General features: G+C 40.9%; 2 protein-coding genes across 4 annotated transcripts in view; one reads left to right on the forward strand and one right to left on the reverse strand.

The window, feature by feature from the left end:
• Positions 1-2,119, reverse strand: part of NCAPD2 (non-SMC condensin I complex subunit D2) — a 42,104-nt gene extending 39,985 nt beyond the window's left edge. For both annotated transcript variants that reach the window (XM_083351895.1, XM_083351894.1), the window contains exons 1-3: positions 1,913-2,119; positions 700-775; positions 206-264 (exon numbers count right to left, since the gene is read on the reverse strand). In XM_083351895.1, coding sequence (XP_083208021.1) covers positions 206-264; positions 700-775; positions 1,913-2,057 — 280 coding nt within the window. In that variant the 5' untranslated portion in view covers positions 2,058-2,119. The remainder of the gene's footprint in view (positions 1-205; positions 265-699; positions 776-1,912) is intronic.
• A 1,358-nt stretch (positions 2,120-3,477) lies between these two features.
• MRPL51 (mitochondrial ribosomal protein L51) lies at positions 3,478-6,460 on the forward strand. 2 transcript variants are annotated; one of them, XM_083351672.1, is made up of 3 exons: positions 3,478-3,681; positions 4,067-4,174; positions 5,943-6,460. In XM_083351672.1, the coding sequence occupies exons 1-3, from the start codon at positions 3,591-3,593 to the stop codon at positions 6,137-6,139; spliced, it is 396 nt and encodes a 131-aa protein (XP_083207798.1). In that variant the 5' UTR covers positions 3,478-3,590; the 3' UTR covers positions 6,140-6,460. The 2 variants fall into 2 exon arrangements, with proteins under 2 accessions (XP_083207798.1, XP_083207799.1); XM_083351673.1 differs by lacking the exon at positions 3,478-3,681 and adding an exon at positions 3,727-3,868.
• Positions 6,461-14,073: the final 7,613 nt, after the last annotated feature.

Here is a 14,073-nt window from a genome sequence, read left to right on the forward strand (position 1 = left end):
TGGAAGACAGAAGGAATGGGATGTCCTGTAGGTCTGCCCTTACAGTGAACACACATTACTCTGCATTGACCACCAAGATTACAGACCATTATGCAAGGAACAGGCTGAGGGAGCAACCTGCTGATGAGGTCACATTTGCCTTGTTATCATCATTTAGCTGCAGTAAGAACTTGTATTTCCTATGCTATTATTAGACCATAATCACCTTTCATCATCAGTTCTAAGGCACCTTCCTTAACCGCAGTATCTACAGTCCTGAAGTAGCTGCAAAACATGAATATTAAGTTAAAACACATTACTTTTAAAGAGTTCCACGTATTCCCATTTATCTAAAGTTGCCATTGTACATTCAGCTTGTGTTAATTTTGGAAACAGAACTTCTGGGAACATTTCAGAAATTTCCCATAATACATCTAAGATGTCCAAAGCCCAGTTACAAATCATTTATATCATACATAATACTTTTCAGTCTCAACCCTCTCTCTTTGCCATTTAGCAAACTGGGTACAGGAAATTAAATGGCTTCTTTAGCAAAATGACTAATTAGGACAGAAAGAATTCCCCTGTCATTTTCTGTTCTTTACATGTTTAATTCTTTCAATGCTGCTACCACATATGAACACGGCTTCTTATGATGTACTTCTCAATCCTAAGACCAAAGCTCCCTCCAACAATACCAGTAGTAACATGCAGACTCACTGTAGAATACTGAAAAGAGTATCAAAATGCTGCAGGATAGCAAGCGCTCCTTGTGTTTGGAATGCTGTCCGAAATACTGCAGAAAGAAAATCCATGTGTGAGAAATGCCAACTCCACATCAATTGGCAGAAGATAGCTTTGAACCTATGTGCAGATTTCTAGATGATTTAAACAAGGACATCATAATTGCAACAGATACAACAACAAACATAATTCTTTAAATAAAGCTGTCAAAGTGAAAAAAGCATGGAATGGATTGTATGTGCAGAACCACAAACTCATTAAATTTTTGGTACTCAAAATTCTTGAGTTCAGAATATCTTGTACATCAAGAGGCAGTTAGTGAACCATGATTTTATTAATCGAGATCATGTATGCCTAATTTTCACTTAGAAAAACTTACTAGAACTGCTCCTTAATCATTTTATACACTGCTGCAGGGTATGTAGTTACATTAAAAGAAAAAATAAATCATAAATCATAACAACTCAAAAAAGCCTGCTTCATCCTGTGATTTGCTTGCTTTTGATACTGTAATACGGTACGTGAACCTTGCTGTAATGCCTTACTTAACACACTTTAGCTTAAACATTAGCTTATTTTTAAGGAACTTAACTTTGGTCTTTCCAATTTTCTGGAACGTATACCTTGCTGAAGCTAATGTAGATCTGTTCTGTCTTGCTTAGATCATATATATTTTGGTGCAGAATACAAATGCACTACATAACCAGAGTAATAAAATGGGTGTTACATAATTTCAAAAAGGGTAAAAAATTACATCCTAAAAGTGTGCTGTTTATTATATAATCACTAAATGCACCACCACCTAAATATCTGCTATCCTGAATTATCCAACCTACCCGATTCTTGTTTACTTCGGGATACCTGACAGCATCGTCTAAGACACGGGTAGGCAAACCTCGGCTCTTTTATGACTCATGGACTTCAACTCCCAGAATTCCTGAGCCAGCCAAGCTGGCTCAGGAATTCTGGGAGTTGAAGTCCATGAGTCATAAAAGAGCCGAGTTTGCCTACCCCTGGTCTAAGAACTGATTGTTAGTCAGTGCTGCCTCTGTCGCTGCTTTGGATGGAAAGGCACGACTCACATTAATTACTCGCCTTCCTCCTTCCCATTTCACGGGACTTCCGACATGCACACAAACACGAGGAGTCTCCAGGAGACTATTTTCCCCTTCCCGCTTCTCCCACTAACCTGCCAGCTGTCCCGGGAGCTGTCTGACGGGCAGCACTTCCTGCACCGTGTACTGCAGGGACCCCGCGCTGCGAAGCAAGTCGGTCGGAGACAGAGGCAAATGGAACTCCCAAGCGGGAGGCGAAAGCGAAGTCGGGTCGGCCATAATCCCGCCGATCCGCAGCCTAATGGGAGGCAAACCGGGCCTCAAACGCCCGCACTCCGAAGCTCGGCGCCAGGCAGAATTTCAGAGCATCGTAGATTTTGGAACGCAGGACCGACGGGCGCGACCTCTCGTGAAGCCGGCTCGACGGCAGAACCGAGGGAAAAAATCAAACTTGGCCTGCACCTCTCACGCGCACTTGCAGATCAATAAGGGAAGGGAAAACGAGGCGCCAAGAGTTCGAATGATGTCCTCTCGCCCAATCAGGTGGTCCTTTGAAAGCTCCACAGCCAATCGCTTTAAAGGACGATCGTTGCCTCGTGGCCCGCAATCGAATCCGCAAAAGGACAGGCGCGCTTCGGAAGGCGAAGAGTTATGAAAAAGTATAGAGTTACATTTGTGCTGAAGACTGAGTTTCTTACGGTGCTGATTGGTTCTATTTTTTTATTTCTTTGGGTACACAGTGGGGCTCCCATCTTAAAAAAATAAAATCAAGGTATCGTCTTTATTTCAACCTTCATACGTTTTGTAACCCATCAAACAGCTTCTGAAATACTTTTAAATGCTCGCAAATAGAAACCCTGTTTGCAATAGTGGCGAATATCTGTGGGTTGGTATCCGAACGTCTCGTTATCGGGCTAAGTAACATCTTCAGCGGGGTTTAGGGGATTCTATACTCGCCATAAAAACAATGTAATTTATTTCGAGGGGAAATTTATTTCGTCGTAGGAAATCGGAATAGTTCACGATAAGCTTGCTAAGTATTTCAACTAATACAGTACAACTCCGCAATTGCTGGGAACGTATTTTCCAAATTGTATTTTCAATGCACGGAGTGCTCAGTTGTATTTGAATGGTTGAAATATCTATATACATTTCAAAAGTAAACTTTGTACCATGGTAACTTCCATGGTGGATAAACTTTTCCTTTTATGTAAACAAACAGCTCCTTATTTTTCTCCATTGTTCTCTGCAGGCAGGGCTCAATGTCTGCCTTGGATGAAATAATGAATTATTTCAGCTTGAACTGGATAATCTCTTTAATTAGAACAGTGAAGAATCTCGTTTCACATGGAAGATTTAGTTCAGTATTTTTGAAATTTGGGGACTTTAAGACGCGTACATTTCAACTGCCAATAAGAACAGCCTGAAAAGTTCCCAAGTTTAAAAAAATCACTGATTTAGTCATTCAACCCGTCCGTGGAGCAGAATCCTGCTATTGGGAGAAGAAAGAAAAGAGAGAACGAATAAAAAAGAATTAAACAGATAAGTTAAAAAGAATCGACTATCATGATGTTTAATAAAATAGTGTCCAAGAATGCAAGACAGACATTATTGCCTTGAGGTCTTGATTGACACATGTACTTTTTATGGTTTTTATCTCTACGGTTGCGACCTTTCCCCTTCCTCTTCGCCGCCCCACAGGGAATCGAAACACGCGAGGCGCGGTGTCTTCTGGGAAGCTTCTGAGGCGGCTGTCTTGCGGGGCTTGCGCTGCCATCTCCAGCGGAAGAGTCGGCGTGAGGCTGAAGCTCGATGGAGGCGGTGCGGAGGCTGATGACAGCCCCGCCGCGGTTATGGACGGGCAGCCTTCTCGTCTCTACGGCTCGTCGGCTGTTCAGTACAGGTGGGTGGACAGGCCGGAAAAGAAGGACCCGGGGCTTGTCGTATGGGGAAGTGTCGACCTGAACCCTGCCTTGGCGTTTCAACTGGCGCGATAAACTTCGCCCCCCTTTTAAATAGCCCGGCCATTAATCAATTATAGCGCCTTCGCCTTCTTTTTCAGATGCAACGAGAAGGGGATGAGGTAGAAGGTGAGCTTTTGTGAGTGTGTGTGTGTGTGTATGTGTATGGGATTTCCGGCCAGGATTTAAGTTTATATTTTATATAAAGGTTGATCTGTATGTATGTTGCATAAAAGCTCCAAGTGTTGACTTGTCAGAGTAAGATTTTCAAAAGCAATCTTTTACAGTGACATTGACTGTTTTATTCTTTTTTTTTGTTTAAATCAGGAGTTCCTAACTCATTTCTGGTGAAAGAGCCTCCTCCTCCAAAAGTGGTTGACAGATGGACTGAGAAACGAGCACTCTTTGGTGTCTATGATAATATTGGAATTCTGGGTAAGTATTAGTTTACAGTAGATTATCTCTACCAGCAACATGTCTTCCGATAACAACATGCCGTACTTTTTTTCAAAAAAAAAGGTGCCAGAACTCAGAGGTGCTGTCACTGGGAGCGATGCCGGTGTCTTGCTTCGGCATCGCCGCCCGTCCTTTGCACCCCCGCCCCTGCGGCTCAGAGCCACATGCCCCTCCCCACAGCTGCCATGGGGATTCCCCTCCCTGCAGTTGCCACGCCGTGGCCCGTGCTGAGCCCCCACTCGAAGCTGCTCCGAACCCCGACCCAGAGCTGTGTTCCTCGGGGCAGAGGTCTCCGGCGCCAAACAGCCTCTTTCCAACCACATCCAGAAAAATTTGTACCAAACACTGGCATTCTCAAGGCCATGTTTGGTATTTCCCAGCAATCTGTTACTGGAAGGAAAAAGCAATCCATGCTGCGTTACTGATCCCAGAGAAGCATTTGCATGTATGCAGGTATTGTTAGGGTGCCATAGTTATGGATGAGAAATATTGGTTGCAAAGTTGGCATTTCTGAATGTAATACAGATATTTTGGACTTATTTTTGTTTCTTTGTATGTTTGATATTTTTAAAAGGCATATGCTACTGACTACACTTATGCACATATGTAACAGCTTTTGCTAGGATACATGACCACTGCTTGTCCAGAATGTGAAAAGTGAAAGATTGTGACTAAACAAAATTTTAATGAACAGATAATACCACCATAAATTATTTTAGCCTTTTTAATAAATAATGTTATTGATGTTAAGCTCACCATGGAAAACATCATATATTGTTATGTATATACTAGGTTAATTATTTAAAGACTAAAGTGCAACATAACTAAATTCTAAATAATCTATTTTTCAAAACACACAATAGTCTAAACAGTAAAAGTAAAGTCCAAATTAAGAATATTTCATTCTTAAGAATTGTTTAATTTAAAGTGGTTTAGTTGTAATTGATGGTTATAGAATCAAAATAGTTTTCAAGAGTGTACAAAAGATACTATTTTTTTTCTGGCATCAGCTAAATTAGACATATTACATTGAGAAAAATATTTCTCATTTCTTTCCTGTTACCTTTATTGATTTCATAGCAGAGATGTTAACATAGGAAATAGATTATTTTGTTATCTAATTTTACCTTCCAAAAGACAGAAGCAGATGAAAAATGTGAGGTTCTTTGCTGTTGGCTTTTTTGAATTAGCTGTTTTAGATTCTAAAAGTTTAGTTCCTAAAGAAATAACCTTGTAAATAATTTTAATGTCCTCCTCTAAGTGCAGGGTAGGCAACCTTGGCTCTTTTTTGACTCAAGGACTTCAACTCCCAGAATTCCTGAGCCAGCATGGCTCAGCTTGGAAACCTCTCTCTTTCCCCTCAGCATGGCTGGCTCAGGATTTCTGGGAGTTGAAGTCCACGAGTCATAAAAAAGAGCCAAGATTGCCTAAAGCCAATAGAGGGAGCTTTTTTTTCTTTCAAAAAAAAAGGTGCTGGAACGCGTCTCCCCCCGCCATTTTGAAAGAAGGAAATTGTCATGGAAATTCCTAATCTGAGAAAAACTCATATGATTGTTTTTGATAAGAAAATTGAAGGGAAAGACAGTTTTTATTTGCTTAACATTCAGATGGCTACTTTATTTAGGAAGGGAATGCCTTTTGCAATTGAAGTTGATAGTAATATGTGATAAAAAAATTACTGAATAAACTTTTTTGAACATCAAAGTAGTAGAATTCTAAAATATATCTATTGTATTTTTCTGCTTAGGGGATTTCAAAGCCCACCCCAAAAGCCTGATTGCGGGGCCTATATGGCTACGTGGATGGAGGGGGAATGAGCTGCAGAGATGCATTCGTAGAAAGAAAATGGTGGGTGACCGGATGTTTGTTGACGATTACCATAATCTGAATAAGAGGATTAAATTCTTGTACAAGCGATATAATCGCTATAGACTGTATCGCTAAGAGAAGTTCTCCATAGCAAAATTTATCCCCAAAATATTGTGCATTACTGGAAGATATTAGTAGCTCTAATGTGCAGAAACTGATGGTTGTGTGAACCATCCAAATATCCTTGTTATTGTGTTCCATCTTTTGAATTATTTTCTATTTCCAGTTTTTCTTTCACTTCATTAATCGAAATGCTTCAGTGTTCTGATCTCTCATGCCTTAGAAATACCATTCAAGCAATTTTGATTTCATGTGCACTTCAGGATGGGATACGTTATATGGTTATTTGCCAACCTGGTCAAAGTATAATTACAAATAATAAATTTCGTCTTTTTATATTGCATTGCCTCCTCATTGTATCTAACCATTTATTTTTCCCCTACAGGTTTATGTAGGACTACAACCCATATTCTTAGTTGTTTTAGTATAGTATTTGTTTCTCATGAGGCTGATTTCCAGTTTTGTGCGTATTTCAGTGAAACTGAAATACAAATGGCCCTCAACATGATATAAGTAGATACCTTCTATATATTTTTCACATCTTTTCTGCTTTTTATTTAAAAAGATTTTCACTGCCTCAGTTATGGGATGCTAGTGTGCTGAAAATCAAAATGGCAGATGGTATGTAGGTCTTAAACTTGTTTGGATGCTTAGTTTTCCAAGGAGGGGAAAAAATAGAGACTCAAAATGAGTGAGAGATGGCAATGGAAAAATCTTCAAAGGAGCTAAATAGAATGATTAGGAGAAGCAGGAGTGGTCAAATGAGATCCATTTATCATCGGATTTGAAAAAATAAGAGTCAATGTGGGTATCTAACATTTCTGATAGTCTTAAGACACTCAAATTCTTCTTTAAAACTTACCCAGTTTCCAAAAATTGGATTCCCTGGTTGGCCTTTACTCACTATAGTGACAACATACTAATAACTATATTTCCTATGGTCTTCAGTCCCTCCCAAAAATATTTATAAAATACGTTACGAGTAAATGTGAGGTCTGTGACTTAAGATTACCCAATCCCACATCATGAACTTTCAGTGTAGTAGGAAAAATAATAGTTTTGGAGATAGCATAAAACAACTGATGTGTGTATAGTTAAACACAGAATAGAAATATTGAAGTGAATGTGCTAAAACCAGAGAGGCAACTTGTATTTTGTCAAAAAACAGCACATGTCTGTGGTTCAACCACTAAGAAGGTCTTATCCTTGACAAACTGTTTCAAATGAAAATGGAAAAAATTATATAGCTAGTCAAAAGAGTTTGTTTAAATAATCTGGTGCTTAGCTTTGGGAATGGCTAATGTTCTGTAATTAGGACTGTATTTTTTTTTAAATGACTAAGTCTTTTCAGCACATACACCCAGAAGACTGGACAGCCTCAAAATAGCTATGCTGGAATTGCTCTATGACCAAGATTCAGAGGGGTATTTTGCCTGTGAAGAATCTCAGTGATTTCCACAGATTTAATATACCCTCAAACTGAAATAAGGGACGCAGTGGCTCAGTGGGTTAGGACGCTGAACTTGTCAATCAGAAGGTCGGCAGTTTGGCGGGTCGAATCCCGAGTGCCGCGTGACAGAGTGAGCGCCTGTTACTCATCCCAGCTTCTGCCAACCTAGCAGTTCGAAAGCACGTAAAAATGCAAGTAGAAAAATAGGGACCACTGCGGTGGGAAGGTAACAGCGTTCCGTGCGCCTTTGGTGTCTAGTCATGCCGGCCACATGACCACGGAGACGTCCTCGGACAAGCGCTGGCTCTTCGGCTATGAAACGGAGATGAGCACCGGCCCCTAGAGTCGGAAACGACTAGCACGCATGTGCGGGGGAACCTTTACCTTTACCTTTACTTTACAAACTGAAATTCTTCCCAAAAGAATACAGTTGACTGCGGTATGAAAAACAGTAGAAGCCTCAGAATTTCTAGTGGCAAAGTATTATTTCTCATTATTTTCATGTGGTATATTTACACTACTTTTGGTTGTCTTGTCTGTAGGAATGCATCTGAAACTGATGGGCCTACCCTTTATTAGTTGAGTTAGTATATACCATGATTTGTTTTATAGCTTAACATAGCATTTTGTGTTTATAATATATTCAGATATAAAACATCTTAAATAAATATTACATGTTTTCTAAAACAAAGATTTCCAAAAAGAAATGTTTTATTCAGAATTTACATTTCACCAAGAATGCAGATCTGCTTTGATTTGCTTAAGCATAATTGCTCAATACAACTTAAATTCTTAAGGTATTTAAAACTGGAGTATGGTATTAGTCAGGTTTCTGTAATTTATTTTATTTCATTATAATAAGACTGTGAAGATGAACATATAATCTACCAATAATATTTGTGAAATATTTGATTTATGGAATTTCAGTGTTTGGGATCAAATAACAAATAAGTGGTCTTTAATCTCAAAATAGGTTTACAAGACCCTCTTGGTAGAAAAGTAGGGTTTCCCCCTTGTATTCACCAAATAAAGGAGGTGGTATCTGAAATTTTTGTTGAAAGGTTAGATGTATGGATTATGTTAATATGACCTCTAAGGATTCCAGTCCCAAAATAAAAATGGTTTTAAAAGTAATAAAAATAGCCTTTGGAATTGAGCTCTGTTTTCAGTCAGTTGCAATTTTTGAACTGCTTCCAAAGAATCTAAATAATAAATTCAAATGTATGTTGGTTTCCATCCTGCTCCGGGTGTTTTTACTTCACCATCACTTTTGGCAACACACTGGTTATATATTTGTATAATGTGACTTGTGGCCCCAGAAAATTGGTTCAACAAGTTCAGTTAATCCTGAATAGGTTTATGTAACTATTAGAAAGTGAGGGAACTTACTGCTCCTCTGGAACCTTAATTTGAAAGAGAATAGATCAGATGCCTTATAAAGCATCTGTATCTTAGCAATTTAGCTGATATTTTGCGGAATCTGCTGCTACTCTGTTTTGCTCTCAGCACCATGGAGCTATCAATTATGGCTAAAAGGATTAGTAACATAAGATAAGCATTTCCAAAAATACATACTTCATAATTTTTTTTAGTTTGCTACTGAAATTGTGTCTGATTTTGTGTTCTTTTTTGCCATTGTCAAAACATGGCAAAAAGTGAATCATTGCAGTTGTTAAGTGAGTTGCAATATTAAGGGAATCCTGCTTCTCCCACTGACTTAGTCAGAAGTCAGGTGGGAAGGTCTCAAACAGAGATCCTGTGACCCCGGAACACTGCAACCACTGTAAATACATGCTAGTTGCCAAATGCCCAAATTGTCAAGTTTCCGACGTATGGGCTTTTCAAGTGACTCTGAGGCATTGTTTACCTTAAAAGTCCTTTATTCAGCCTAATATACCGGCAAATGCTTGCTCGAAAGAAGCTGGAATCTGAAATCTCTGTCCCTTGCACAATATATTAAAACACAATTCTCCACCTTTCTAATTTTGTCATTAATCATATTCTCCTATTAATTTAAAGAATCAGTTTTTCTTCGTTAGAAAACTCGCCAAGCTCTTATCTTCTTTTATTTCAGATGGCCTTGAGGAACAATCCTCCTCTTCCCCCCTCCCAACCTCTTAAAGCAATACAAAAGTTTAACATGAAATGGCTGCTACTTCATCTCTTGTCAAGCAATTTAGCAGCGTTGACACAAATTTTGATCATGTGACTGGGGGATGCTGCAACGGTCATAAGTGCAATGATTGGTTATAGCTCACTCTTCAGTGCCATTGTAACTTTGAACGGTTGCTAAACGAGGTTGTAAGTCAAAGACTACCTGTACTTGGATGTGTGCTTACATGATTTCAAAGAAACTATATTGCAGCTGAACATGTGTGTTCTAACAAAATATAGTTGTAGTAAAGGTAAAGGTACAGGTTCCCCCGCACGTGCGTGCTAGTCGTTTCCGACTCTAGGGGCCGGTGCTAATCTCCGTTTCAAAGCCGAAGAGCTAGCGCTTGTCCGAGGATGTCTCCGTGGTCATGTGGCCGGCATGACTAGATGTCAAAGGCACACGGAACACTGTTACCTTCCCACCGGAGTGGTCCCTATTTTTCTACTTGCATTTTTACGTGCTTTCGAACTGCTAGGTTGGCAAAAGCTGGGGCGACTAACAGGCGCTCACTCTGTTATGCGGCACTCGTAGCACAGCTAAAAAAAGGTAGATTGGGGCACAAGTACTGCAAACCTATTTAACTAAGCCAATAAATCAAAAACAAAAATAGTTGGTAAGTGCTGTGTAGTGACTGAATTAACTCAAGAAGTCAACCTAAAAAGTCTAGGATTTTTAACTCTGGCTATAAAAAGAAGGTTCTTAGTAACCAATCAATGAGTTGGAGTTTTAAGTGTATTAGGTGGCATTTATTTAATATTTTATTTGTTAAACTGCTTTATCTAATGCCAAGTTTAGATGATATTAGTTGCTTTGGGACTCTTGGCTGTAAATATAATTTGATATTTTAAGAGAACCAGTTTGGTGTAGCAGTTAAGGCATCAGGCCACAAACCAAGAGTCTAGACCAGGGCTTTTCAACCAGTGGTACAAGTACCACCTGTGGTACATTGGCACCTGGCAGGTGGTACGCGACCATGCTAGAAAAGTGGTAGCGGGGGAGGGGAATGAGCTGAACTGGTCATAGCACTGCACAAGCCTAAGCGAGAGATGGCTGGAGCTGCAGGGCTGTCAGGGCTCAGCGGAAGCACCAGGATCAGCGCCAGGCTCCAGCTGGAGCTCGGCGCTGATCCTGGCGCTTCTGAGCCCAGAAGAAGCGCCAGTCAGCTGGAATGTTGCAGCATCTCCAGGGTCTTGTGATTTACATTCAGATGTCTAGCAACTGATTCTATTTCTGATGGTACCACGGTGTCCCAGGGTCATGTGAAGTGACCAAAACCTGCTGCAACCACCCAGCAGATGTGGGAAATACAGGTGTAACTCGAAAAATTAGAATATCGTGCAAAAGTTTATTTCAGTAATGCAACTTAAAAGGGGAAACTAATATATGAGATAGACTCATTACATGCAAAGCAAGATAGTTCAAGCCATGATTTGTCATAATTGTGATGATTACGGCTTACAGCTCATGAAACCCCAAATCCACAATCTCAGAAAATTAGAATATTACATGCAATCAATAAAACAAGAAGTGTACATAGAACAATATCGGACCTCTGAAAAGTATAAGCGTGCATATGTACTCAGTACTTGGTTTGGGCCCCTTTTGCAGCAATTACTGCCTCAATGCGGCGTAGCATGGAAGCTATCACCCTGTGGCACTGCTGAGGTGTTATGGAAGACCAGGATGCTTCAATAGCGGCCTTCAGCTCTTCTGCATTGTTCAGTCTCATGTCTCTCATCTTTCTCTTGGCAATGCCCCATAGATTCTCTATTGGGTTCAGGTCAGGTGAGTTTGCTGGCCAATCAAGCACAGTAATCCCACGGTCATTGAACCAGGTTTTGGTGCTTTTGGCAGTGTGGGCAGGTGCCAAGTCCTGCTGGAAAATGAAGTCAGCATCCCCCATAAAGCTCGTCTGCGGAAGGAAGCATGAAGTGCTCCAAAATCTCCTGGTAGATGGCTGTGTTGACCCTGGACTTAATGAAGCACAGTGGACCAACACCAGCAGATGACATGGCTCCCCAAATCAACACAGACTGTGGAAACTTCACACTGGACTTCAAGCATCTTGCAGTGTGTGCCTCTCCATTCTTCCTCCAGACTCTGGGTCCTTGGTTTCCAGATGAGATGCAAAAGTTGCTCTCATCAGAAGAGGACTTTGGACCACTGAGCAACAGACCAGGTCTGTTTTTCTTTAGCCCAAGTAAGACGCTTCTGACGTTTGTTGTTCAGGAGCGGCTTGACAAGAGGAATATGACATCTGAAGCCCATGTCCAGGATGTGTCTGTATGTGGTGGCTCTTGATGCACTGACTCCAGCCTCAGTCCACTCCTTGTGAAAGTCCCCAACACTTTGGAATGGCCTTTTCCTGACAATCCTCTCCAGCCTGCGGTCATCCCTTCTGCTTGTGCACCTTTTTCTTCCACACTTTTCCCTTCCACATATGTGCTTTGATACAGCACTTTGGGAACATCCAACTTCTTTTGCAATTACCTTTTGAGGCTTTCCCTCCTTATGGAGGGTGTCAATGATGGTTTTCTGCACAACTGTCAGGTTAGCACTCTTCCCCATGATTGTGATTCCTACTGAACCAGACTGAAAGACCATTTAAAGGCTCAGGAACCCTTTGCAGGTGTTATGGCTTAATTAGCTGATTAGAGTGGGACACTTTGAGCCTAGAATATTGCACCTTTTCACAATATTCTAATTTTCTGAGATTGTGGATTTGGGGTTTTCATGAGCTGTACGCCATAATCATCACAATTATGACAAATCACGGCTTGAACTATCTTGCTTTGCATGTAATGAGTCTATCTCATATATTAGTTTCCCCTTTTAAGTTGCATTACTGAAATAAATGAACTTTTGCATGATACTCTAATTTTTCGAGTTTCACCTGTAAAAACCAAACACTACCCCACCCCACTCCCGCTCCCAATCCTCAACAGAAATGCTCACAACAGTGAAAACCTCAGACAGGAGGAAGAGCGCCACCGGGCAGGCAGGCAGGTGTCTTGCTTGGCTGTGGCTTGGGCACTTTTTCCAGTGCCATTGTAACTTCGAACAGTCACTAAGCAAACTGTTGTAAGTCGAGGACTACCTGTACTTCATCACTTTTTCCCTTTTTTGGTCATCAGGTTTTTGACACCTGCTAGGCGACTGGTGGTACTCGTATGTTGCCATATCCTAAAAGTGGTACAATGGGTGAAAAGGTTGACAAGGCCTGGTCTAGACCAGGGGTAGGCAACCTTGGCTCTTTTATGACTCGTGGACTTTAACTCTATGCTGGCTCAGGAATTCTGGGAGTTGAAGTCCACGAGTCATAAAAGAGCCAAGGTTGCCTACCCCTGGTCTAGACACAAAACTAGCTGAGTGACCCTAGGCCAGTCACTCTATCTCAACCCTAGGAAGGAGACAATGGCAATATATTTCCAAAGAACTTGGCAAGAAAATTGGACAGATTTGTCCAGGAGTAAAAAAACGACAACCTGATTTAAAGGTGCACCTGCATGAACACATCTTATTTTAAAAACATTTCAAGGATGAGCCACCCCCTATCTTGTCACCTGCCAATTCTGGAAGTGGCAACTCCAGTGGTTAGGTCTGTTGGTTTTAAGTATGGTATGAAGCAACTGTACTTCTGTGGTCTCTGAGAAAAAGGCAAGACATAAATGCAGACAGAATTAAGGAAAGTCAGTAGAGCTCTGCTTGGAAGAATATAGCTGCAGCGTTGTCATTCCAATTGCCAATAAAAACGAACAGAAGCCGATTTGGATTTTGCAACCGAAATTCCCCGTACAATCTTCATATAGCCAATTTCAATCTCTTCAAATTATGCTCGATCTCTCATTCTCACAAATGTATCTCTCATAGGCAAACATGTTCCTGTTTAAAAATTCCCTCCTCGCATAGAACTGGGGGTTCACCAGTAAGCAAAAGAGAAGCTCAGGATTTCTGTATGATTTTTTTTCCCTCCTAAGGAATATATTGCTGCTGTCCCAGTCATAGATTCTGTTCAGTTGGCCGTTCTTTCTTCTACCCACAGAAGACGATCTAAAAGAAACAAAAGTTTGGAACCGCGCACAATCATTTGTTGTTGTTAGCTGCGAAGTCGTGTCTGACCCATCGCGACCCTATGGACAATGTTCCTCCAGGCCTTCCTGTCCTCTACCATCTTCTGGAGTCCATTTAAGCTCACGCCTACTGCTTCAGTGACTCCATCCAGCCACCTCATTCTCTGTCGTCCCCTTCTTCTCTTGCCCTCAATCTTTCCCAGCATTGGGCTCTTCTCCAGTGAGTCCTTCCTTCTTATTAGGTGGCCAAAGTATTTGAGTTTTAGCTTCAGGA

This window comes from Vipera ursinii (assembly GCF_947247035.1).
Source record: "Vipera ursinii genome assembly, chromosome: 2".
NCBI classification, from domain to species: Eukaryota; Metazoa; Chordata; class Lepidosauria; order Squamata; family Viperidae; genus Vipera; species Vipera ursinii.

What these genes read in the sequence shown, in the direction of transcription:
- MRPL51 (XM_083351672.1), top strand. Translation starts at nt 3,591, where the DNA reads ATGGAGGCGGTGCGGAGGCTGATGACAGCCCCGCCGCGGTTATGGACG. An exon ending in TCGTCGGCTGTTCAGTACAG is followed by an intron (nt 3,682 to 4,066) that starts GTGGGTGGACAG and finishes TGTTTAAATCAG; the next exon opens with GAGTTCCTAACTCATTTCTG. An exon ending in TGATAATATTGGAATTCTGG is followed by an intron (nt 4,175 to 5,942) that starts GTAAGTATTAGT and finishes TTTTCTGCTTAG; the next exon opens with GGGATTTCAAAGCCCACCCC.